The following is a 10,357-nucleotide window of genomic DNA, read 5'->3' on the forward strand; positions in this document are numbered from 1 at the left end:
GCGGGGACAGCGCTCCCCTCACACACCACAGGGACACAGCGCCCCCTGCCGGTCACTGCCGGCGCCACACCCGAGCGGCTGTCGCGGACCCGCGCTCGCCCCGCCCCTGGTTTGTCCCTCGCCGCAGTCCGTAGCGTCCGTGCTGTCCGCGCCGGCGCGTCCCGGTGCTCGGGGCGTTTCCGGGCGGTCGGGGTGCGATGGTGAGAGCGGCTCGGGCACCCCCGGCCCCCCACGGGCCCSAACCGAGCGCGGCCTCGGGGCTGGCAGCGGGCGGGACACGGCGCCGAACGGGGGGGCCGCAATCCCTCAGCCGCCGCCGCCAGCGCACGGCGTTTTGCGGAGTCACCGCCGGCGCCTGCAGGCCGCGGCCGGGCGGGATGGGCTGCGCCGCCGGTGGGGTCGAGCCGGGCGAGACACTTCCTYTTATTTTTGGGAATAAGTTGCAATATGTTAGCGCTTTGTTTAGATAGGAGAAATCGAATTATGGGATTTCTCGACGTGGGACTGATCTTAGGCTTCTCGATTCATAGAACTGTACATGTATTTTGTTTTGTTCTTTTGTTTATCCACTTTTTATCTAGGGTCAAAGTCAGAGTGGTGGACATGGTCCTGGTGGTAGCAAGAAGGATGACAAGGTAACTGAAACCCAAATAAATACTTACAGAATGAACTACAGGTGTGCTGCTACAGAGCCTGTATGCAGTAGGCTTTTAAAATTTACTCTTYTTTTATTCTCGTAATTGGAACTGCWTAAAATTATGCTTTTTTCTGGCTCTGATTAATGTCTTTTCTGGGTGCACTTCGGCAAAAACAGGTGCTGTTCATAAATAGAAAAGGGGGCKTAAGAAAAACTGAAATTTCTGGACAGCGACTTGTTTTTTAAAAAAATAAAACAATAAATGTGGCAGGGTTAGGATAGACTAGTTGCCTTCAAGCTGTCATTTAAGGAACTGTTGTTGGCGTGAAAATAAAACCACRTAGTGATCTGCAGTAGGTCTGTACTTAACGCTGTGGGACATCAGAGACCTTTCTGGTCTCCACTGGAGCTGGCAGTACAGTGTACATGGCAAGCAGTGTCCAGGCTGGGACACTGAATGTGTGCTATTTAGTTATTGATTGAAGCACAGCAGAAAGGTGGAGATTCAGTATTTTCCTTATTGTCTGAACTATTAGTTTTGTTTGTGATTTACTTCAGGCTTGAGCATTCCATGTTCTTTATTCCCTGAAAAYTGACAGAAGGTTAGAAAGTGGGTTGTAAAATAAGCAGAAGAAATTTTGTAACTTTCTTAAAAAATAAGAGTTGTATTTCTTTTTGACTTCTCACTGCAGATCACAAGGAGAAAGTTTTGTTATGACAAATAACAAATTGTTATGACAAATAACAAATTGTTATGACAAATAACAATTTGTCGTACACCTTGAGCTCTTTTATAGTCTGTGCACCTGTGCATATTGTTTCATTGTTATTATCCTGATTTCTTTCTCTTCTTACGGAATTCTTTCCATGAAAAAGGATAAAAAGAAGAAATATGAACCTCCAGTTCCAACTAGAGTGGGGAAAAAGAAGAAGAAGACCAAGGGACCAGATGCTGCCAGCAAACTCCCCCTGGGTAAGCATTCTGCCTTCCCAGCAGTGCTGCAAACTGTCTGCTCTTTGGGAAGTGCAGAGCTCTTCTCAAGATCTGGCTCTATGGAGGTCACTAACACAAAGCCAAATGTAATCTTATTTCTAACTAACTTMAAAAAAAACCCCACAGCATGAGATTATTGTTTTGCAAAACGCAGTACATGAATTCCCAAATAAGAGAGAGAAAATTTGAAGTGAGGAAAAATGCAGTTGTAACATCTTTAAATATGTTTTTCGTGTGGAATTATAGTGGGACAAATAAGGTAGAAGATCCTGTCTTTTCTGGAAAAAGGAGCAGGGTTTCTAGTAATGAATTAGTGAATAGTCGGTACTGTGTCAAACTTGCTCTAAAATATTGTGATTCTGCTTTGGTTACAGTGACTCCTCACACACAGTGCAGACTCAAATTATTGAAATTGGAGAGAATTAAAGATTACCTCTTAATGGAGGAAGAATTTATTAGAAATCAAGAACAGATGAAACCTTTGGAAGAAAAACAAGAGGTGAGGTTTGAGTGAATTGTTACTTCTAATGTTACAGTAAATGCTCTTAATTAATGTGAACTACTTCAGACCAAAGCAATGGAAATAAAATGCCACCAGTGTGCAAATTGATCCAAACATATCAGGTWTATCACAATCCCTCATTAATTGGCTGAATTGTTTGAGACCAAGCATGGATCACTACAGATGAAGCCACAGGAGTTTTTTGTTTTKTAATGCTCTGTCAAAATGCAGCTCCCAGATGTCCATCAGTAGAGAATATTCTAGTTATTCACATCCATATAATAGTGTCCATAGGGTAGGACTAAAATAATAGTGGATTTTGTTACTGATCTCTGTTTTTATGCTTTTTGGGGCAGTCAAACAACAAGAGGAAAGACTGGTTCTGATATGTTTGGTCTGAGTTGTTGAGCCAGCATTGCACAAGAATGTTTTTGCCTGTATTGTTCAGTTGTTTCTTGGATTCTTCTTGACATCAGGAAGAAAGATCCAAGGTGGATGATCTGAGAGGAACTCCAATGTCTGTGGGTACCCTGGAGGAGATCATTGATGACAACCACGCCATTGTGTCCACATCAGTGGGATCAGAACACTATGTCAGTATTCTGTCTTTTGTGGATAAGGACCTGCTAGAGCCAGGCTGCTCTGTTTTGCTAAATCATAAGGTGAGTTGTTTTTATAAAATGAACTTTCTTAGAGTTCTTGTGCTGTATTTAACTGGCCTTTTTATTCTGAAGATCACAGGWGAGAGAATGCTGATTATTTCATACAGCTGAATAGCTGGGCATTTGGATTAGACTTGAGTTTGTATTAATGATGCTGCTTGCCTTCTTTTACTATTCTAATTCTTGAATTAGGTTCATGCTGTGATAGGAGTCCTGATGGATGACACAGACCCTTTAGTGACTGTGATGAAAGTAGAGAAAGCTCCTCAAGAAACATATGCTGACATTGGTGGCCTTGACAACCAGATTCAAGAAATCAAGGTATTCAGTTGTATCATTTACAGAGTTAAGCCTGTCATGTAGCTTTTGTGCTGGGAACTCAAAATGGAAACAGTAGGATGAACTGCAGTTCCTGTAGTTGTGTCCCATATCTTGTTCTAGTGCATTTCTTAGATTTTGCTGGGCAGATTCATGGATGTCACTCGCTCAAGTGGGTCATCAGAGGCTTTGTGGACAGGAACCTTCGGCAATAGCTGGGGAACTGTAGAGCCCAGAGCGAATAAAATCTCTCCAATAATTTATTACTTTGTAACATGTAACACTTCAATGGTTGCAAGATGAGAGTTAAATTGTAAAAACTGCAGACTGTGATTTTGTGTGTCTGATGSCCTGCAATCTAAAGCTTTAGCCTGTCAGGGGGGATTAGCTTGTTTTGTTTTTGCATTTGTTTGTTTTTTGATTGGGGTGGGTTGGATGGACTTGATTGTTTTTTACCCTACCAGCAGAACTCTACCTGAACCATGCTAAAACTCAGCCCTTTTGTTCTGGGTGTCTAAAACCACAAATGCTCTTAAAATACGCATCTCTAGTATCCAGTAACTCTTTATAGAAGGCACCCTTTCCTAAAGGCTTCCCCGGCCCAAAGTCATCCATGAGTGTTTGGGGTTCAGGAACTCCAGGGTTCTCAATTTGGGATGATGCATTGAGGCTGGAGGAGGGGGAACATTCACTGCTGCTCTACCGCATGTCAAGTGGAAACAGTAGGAAGACCTGTTCAGATAAAGTAATAGTTTACCTTAGAATTGGAGGCAGYGGAGAGCCATGCTGTTCATGGTCTGTCTTGAAATCAGTTAAGTTCTTTTTGCCTTCAGTGCATTCATTATTGCTGTTTTGAAGACCTCACTGATCTCTGTTGGAGCCCAATTATTTTTATAAAAACAAACGTTTGTTTTTCTTGTGCTGTAGGAATCTGTGGAGCTTCCTCTCACCCACCCTGAATATTATGAAGAGATGGGTATAAAGCCACCCAAAGGAGTCATTCTCTATGGCCCACCTGGCACAGGTATTTTGCAGTTCAGTAACACCTGTGCTGAGATAACACAAATAAAGTAAATTACACTTSGTTCGTATTTAAAGTATTGCCAAGCCTGTTTCAAATTTCATACAACTGTGTTGTTGAAGTACTTCTTTTTCTTTCTTTTCTTTCCCTTCTCTACAATCTAATTACAGTATTTCTTTTCAACTAAAAATAGGCAAAACTTTACTCGCCAAAGCAGTGGCAAACCAAACGTCAGCAACCTTCCTGAGAGTGGTTGGTTCAGAGCTCATACAGAAGTACCTGGGTGACGGCCCGAAGCTCGTGCGTGAGCTGTTCCGTGTGGCTGAGGAGCACGCCCCGTCCATCGTCTTCATTGATGAAATTGATGCCATTGGTACTAAGAGGTACAGTCTGAGCTCTGTGTAATTCTGTAGATTTGTTGGAACTGTCCAATGTAGATAGTCTTTAAAGTAGTCAGTGTTTTTTAAATAAATAAAAAGGTTCTCATATGTGTTATTACATATCCACTAGCCTGAAGTGCCAGTATAGGCAGCTGCTACCTGTGTGCTTTTAAGAATCCGGTTTTATGTTTATTTTATTAGGTGGGGAAAAGTTATTTCCAAATATATAACAAACATGGAAAAAAAAGAACAGATTTCCTTCACACGGTGGCTGTTGCATTCCCCACCTATAAGAATTGTTGTGTAATAAGTTGTCTCTTTGCTTACCTATATGTCACAACATSATTCAGAAAACCTGTGTTTTGTTTATGGGGATAAACATTAAATGTTAAAGTATGTTATGGATGTTTACAAACAAAATGCCCTTCTCCCTTTCCCCCTTTTGTTTATACCTTTGTGGCAGTTACACAGACTTCTTTTTTTTCATTAAGGTATGACTCGAATTCAGGGGGTGAGAGAGAGATCCAGCGTACAATGTTGGAGCTGCTGAACCAGCTTGATGGGTTTGATTCCCGGGGGGATGTTAAAGTTATCATGGCTACAAACAGAATAGAAACACTGGACCCAGCTTTAATTAGACCAGGTAAGGGACTTTCCTGCTCTGTATGCTTAAGCCACTTTTTTGTGAAAGGACTTGTCATAACTTGACAGACACAGGCTGGTAAAAAGATGTCAAGTTACTTGTTTGCCTTTATTCACCATCTGATCTACTCTGGTGCATCTGTTAAAATCAGAACCCATTCACAAGCTTCCAAATAGGAGAAAAATCTTTGGAAGAGAAGAATTGTGTTAATTCCTTTACATACATATAAACAATTTGAATATTCTTCCTTTCTATTAAGATGGCACTGCCATTTTAAGTAATTGCTAAGACAAGCTGTGGGCAGCAGCAGCACACCTGCAGCAACTGGGGAKGATGGGGCTGCACCATCCATGTTTTAGTGGTGTAAAAGCCTAAGCCTGATCTGGTGCAAGGAAACCGGCTGCTTCTTACTGATCTGGCACACTCCTATCATTTGGGGGATGAGTGAGGAAGATGTGTGTATTACAAGTTGAGCTTGAGCAGGCATASATAGTATTTTTAAATGGCCATTAAAAATGTACAAAAGCAATATGTCTGTGGTRGCTGTTAAATTGGAAGGTAGAAAGTAATACAGAGATCAAAGGAATTAGCTGAAGTATCTCCACAGTATAAAGTTGCTGAGGTGTATGTGTTTGGTCTGGTTTTGTCATCATTTATCTTTAGACACTTCAGTTCAAACCCAGTGCTGCTAGAGCACAGAGGAGATGATATTACACCAACATTGAAAGAGAGCTAAGATGATCTGGAAGTTGTGGGAAGGAAACTTCCTTACACCAATGTATGAGGGTATTTAAATTACAACTGCATAAGCAACCAGGACACTTAGAGCAGCTTGGTGGGCTGATTTACCATTGTCTGGATCTATGATAGTCTGGATTGTCTTATGTGGTGCCATCACCCTCTTTAGAAAAGGTWTTGTCAAGAAAAACAGGAGGGAGCTGGAGATGGAAAACACCTTTAAAAAGATTGCTCAGCTGAAACAATGGGTACCAGAACATCTGAAGTCCCTACTGACATAAAGGAAACAGCGGGTAGGGTCTTCCAATGGAACTATTTTTTCAAAACCTTTCTTCTTCAGTTACAGGTGTAAGGTTTGGGGTTAGTTTCTCATTTGCTTTTTAGGTTTCTTTCTTGTAAGTATGAAGAATTATTGAAGTTGGCACAGTGATTTATCTTGGGGTGTGTGTGCGTGTGTGTGTGTGTGTATATGCAGCAGAAAATTACAGTTCAGAGCTAAATGTAATCTAAATGTAATGTAGAATAAAATATAAGAACATTAAGTATTTCATTAACACATTTCCTGTGCTCTGAGACATGGGGATTTTTTATACTTGTATGTGACTCAGGGAAGGTTTCTCATGTTTGTCAGGTGAGGGATCTCTTGCCTGCAGTGACACTGTTTCAGCACCATGGTATCTTTCAGCTCCAGTAGCTTCCCRTTCACTGCAAACAGACCTTACTTTCTACTCCAAGACATGATTCATTGTGGCAGGAAGAATCATACYTATTTTTGTTGCAAAGAACCTTTCAGGTCATTGAGTCCAACCATTAAGCTGACATGGCCAAGTTCACCACTAAGCCATGTTCCCAAGAGCCACTTCTAAACCTCTGTTGAGCACTACCAGGGACACTGACTTTCCTGTTCCACTACTTRACAACCCTTTCCATGAAGCATCCATGAATCTTCCTAATACCCAATCTCAATCTCCCTATGTGAAGTTTAGGTCATTTTCTCTTGATCTGTCATCTGTTACCTGGRTGAAGAGACCAACCCCTACCTGGCTACAACGTCCTTTCAGAAAGTTGTAGAGGTGATAAGGTCATCCCTGAGCCTCCTTTTCTCCAGACTAAACACCCTCAGATGTTCCTTCAGATGTTCCTTCAGATGTTCCTCATCTGACTTGTGCTGCAGACCTTTCACCAGCTCTATTGCTCTTCTCTGGATATGCTCCAGCTTAACATTTACTGTCAGCCAAACCTTCAGGTGTTGTTCCTGCTGTTTCCAACAGCTGCATGCAAAAAACCTAAGACTGAATTTTTCTTTTGCACAGGACGTATTGATAGGAAAATTGAGTTCCCTCTACCTGATGAAAAGACGAAGAAACGAATCTTTCAGATTCACACAAGTAGGATGACGTTGGCAGATGATGTGACTTTGGATGAGCTGATTATGGCAAAAGATGATCTCAGTGGTGCAGATATTAAGGTCAGTGTACATCACCATTGTTTATACTTCAAAGCAAAAATCAGATCTCATTTTTGCTGCATCCAAAACTTCTTGTCTGTTGAACTGTTCTCCAATTTTCTGTGCTTACATCCCTGAAGGACAGTGGGATGGCTTTAAAATACCTTTTATTGAGTGCCAGGTACTCTACTTTACAAACGGGAAATTAGCAAAATCATAATTATAAGGGAGCTTGTGTTGGTAAGAGTATGTTACCGGTGCTACCTGAATATGAATTTTTAAAGTAGCAAAGTAGAAACTGTAAGGAGAATGTGGAATCTGGTGCAAGGTATCTGAAGCATTATTTAAGACAGTGCAGGATAAGTAGCATTTTTAGGGGCTAAAAATGCAACTCTGTATTAGGAAGCTTCAGCCACACCCAGTCTGCTTTTTAAAGGAGATTGAGTCCTTACTACAGTTACCACAGTCATGAACTTCAACTGTGACCTGCCTGCAGAAAGTTCACACAGCTGGGTAGGTCTGTCCTTTTAGGAGGGAAATTACTGTTGTTACAAAGCTGCCTTGTTGTCAGGCAATGTTATCTGACTACTTCTATCCTTTTGGACACACTAATCTGTCTTTATCCAGCCTGCTTCAGTGCTCCGAACAGTATCAAACTTAAGAATGTAGATTTTCTTAATATTTCTAGTTASCAGAGCAGTAGGAAGATGCAGCTGTCTTTGAGGGTGTCTGTTGAAGGGGTTCCACAGAAACTGTAACTATTCTTGCTTTYTATGTTGCAGGCAATTTGTACAGAAGCTGGCTTGATGGCTTTGAGGGAAAGGAGAATGAAAGTAACAAATGAAGATTTCAAGAAGTCTAAAGAGAACGTTCTCTATAAAAAGCAGGAGGGAACCCCTGAGGGACTGTATCTTTAAGTCATCTGTCACTTTGGGAACTACACAGAACTGTGTAGATGAGAGTCTTGTATAAAACCACCCAGCTAATTTGCATTCATGAACAGGTTAAAAGCTGGTGTGTTGTGGGTTTTCCGTCAGTGTTAACTCTTCACTTCCCAATAAAACATTTATTTGAATGGAACTGTTTTGGTAGCAAAGTCCTGCTGTTTACATAGAACTGTGTGTTGCATTATCTTTCTTACTTTCCAGAAAAAGTGCTGGTGACCCAACTCTTAGGCTAAGAAATTGCCATACCTAAGAAGGACTATCTACTTTAGYATTGCTGTTGTTCTTGATTACCTTCTTATATCTCTTTTTAGGGGCTAACTAGGACAAGTGTCACTTCYGAGTAACCTCAATGTCATCAGTCATTTAGACATGAAAATCAACAACAAGTATGCAACACTGAGATACACTTTAAACATACCCATCTCTAGTACTTGTAGCTTGTAAGAGAGCAACATGGGCACTCATTAGTAATCTTACCTTAAACATCTAGTGTTTGGATAGGGTTCTTGTAAGGTTAAAGTTTAAAAAYTTGTTTTTCCAAAAAGGTTATAGTTCATTACACCAACACCCATCCATCCAGTCTCTGAAAGGAACCAACACAGTAGGAATGGGTTTGAGGGCCCTGTGCTGCCTGAGGCAGGATGTGCATGCGGGAGGTGCAGGCTCTGTGATGCAGCAGATGTGCAGAGAAATTCTTACTACATGTCCCATGTTTAGTGTTCTATAGCATAACCTTGAATTCTTCCTCCCTACACAAAGCTGTTGCCTGCAGCTCCATTCCCATGGGGGCTAGGTGTCTCTTGGCTCGGTTGTAGTCATGCATATACTACTTATAAATTATTCTTCTGTGATGTTTGTTAACTTCTAAGTAATTAATTCCCAAGTRTTGTACTTGTGATCTGTAAGGTTTATGTAAACGTTCCACATGGAAACCAGTTATGCAACGTGCAGTCTTTGTTCTGGGAACTTTCTGTGGGAGCAAATGCAGGCCAGTAACAGACTGTAGARTTACACCAGAGCAATGCCTTTGCTGAGTGCCAGTGCTCAAACAACAATAGTAGTAGGAGAGCCAAAAGATTCTGGTTTTTCTGTGTAAAAATTATGTAGCTCATTGTTAAAAAGAAACCCTACAGATGAATGGAGTCCTTTATTTAATCTGCATGACAGAAACCCTGAAATAGAATTGTTTTTCAGCTGGAGCTAGAAAAACAACTTTTATTACCCATTCTCATAAACCTTAGGAGATCTATCACCTTGGAAAGGTCACAAAAAGCTAGGGATTTTTTAGCACTTTCTAATCATGGCAGTTGATCTCATTGTTGCTTGAGGGGCTGAAGAGCTTTCTGACATGTGTAGCACTTTTTTTTTTGKGACATGGTTATTAATGCTGGTTCAAAGCAACAGCCACAAAGAAGTGGGGCTGGTTGAGCTCCCTGAAGGACTGCACTGCATTAAACGAACCCAAGGACTGTTCTAGTACCGTGTCTGCCACCACAGGAACTGCAAAACATACATGTTAGAAAATTCAGTTCTTAGCTTTTGCAGCAGAATTTAACTTCTGCAACTTCCACCAGCATTTCTGAACTTGAGTCACAAAGACAAAAGTAATAAAGATCAGGAGAAAGTGAACAGCAAGGATATTCCTCATGAGGACAGAAAAAGCTACTGGGGTCCAAATTAAAAGGTAGGGCTTACTTGAGAGAAGCCTCTGACCATCCAAATGAAGGAAGTAGCCCAAGCTATGCATTGAGAGAAACTGCAAAGGACAGGACTTGAAACAGGATGCATGGAAGAAYAGAAGAGTGACAAATACACAAGTCATTGCTGCCATCACTGGAAGTTTTCAAGGGCCTTCTCCAGGAGCTTGCCTGAAGTCTCTTGGAACAGAAACTGCTATTTAAACAATCAGAAGATTATGCCTTCATTACAATCAAAACACAGCTCAAACCTCTAGTTCTCTTATGACAGTTGCCTGGATTTGGATCAAAGGTGAGTAATCCATTACAAAAACTTGTTTAGAAGTGAGCTGCTCAGAGGTGCATTACAGACATTTTCATTTTTAATACAC

At 41.3% G+C, this 10,357-nt stretch overlaps 1 protein-coding gene across 1 annotated transcript; it reads left to right on the forward strand.

Moving 5' to 3' along the window:
- Window positions 1-132: 132 nt before the first annotated feature.
- PSMC1 (proteasome 26S subunit, ATPase 1) lies at window positions 133-8,422 on the forward strand. Its single transcript, XM_057370584.1, has 11 exons — window positions 133-200; window positions 582-635; window positions 1,514-1,610; window positions 2,006-2,130; window positions 2,610-2,795; window positions 2,988-3,116; window positions 4,041-4,137; window positions 4,328-4,517; window positions 5,006-5,157; window positions 7,209-7,363; window positions 8,125-8,422. Exons 1-11 carry the CDS (start codon window positions 198-200, stop codon window positions 8,257-8,259), a joined length of 1,323 nt encoding a protein of 440 aa, XP_057226567.1. The 5' UTR covers window positions 133-197; the 3' UTR covers window positions 8,260-8,422.
- Window positions 8,423-10,357: the final 1,935 nt, after the last annotated feature.

Source organism: Malurus melanocephalus, unplaced genomic scaffold, assembly GCF_030028575.1.
Source record: "Malurus melanocephalus ecotype Western Australia unplaced genomic scaffold, MMel_1.1 scaffold_129, whole genome shotgun sequence".
Lineage (NCBI taxonomy): Eukaryota > Metazoa > Chordata > Aves > Passeriformes > Maluridae > Malurus > Malurus melanocephalus.

Coding starts and splice junctions, on each gene's coding strand:
- PSMC1 (XM_057370584.1), top strand. Junction 1,611..2,005: donor TGCCAGCAAACTCCCCCTGG/GTAAGCATTCTG, acceptor CTTTGGTTACAG/TGACTCCTCACACACAGTGC. Junction 2,796..2,987: donor CTGTTTTGCTAAATCATAAG/GTGAGTTGTTTT, acceptor TTCTTGAATTAG/GTTCATGCTGTGATAGGAGT.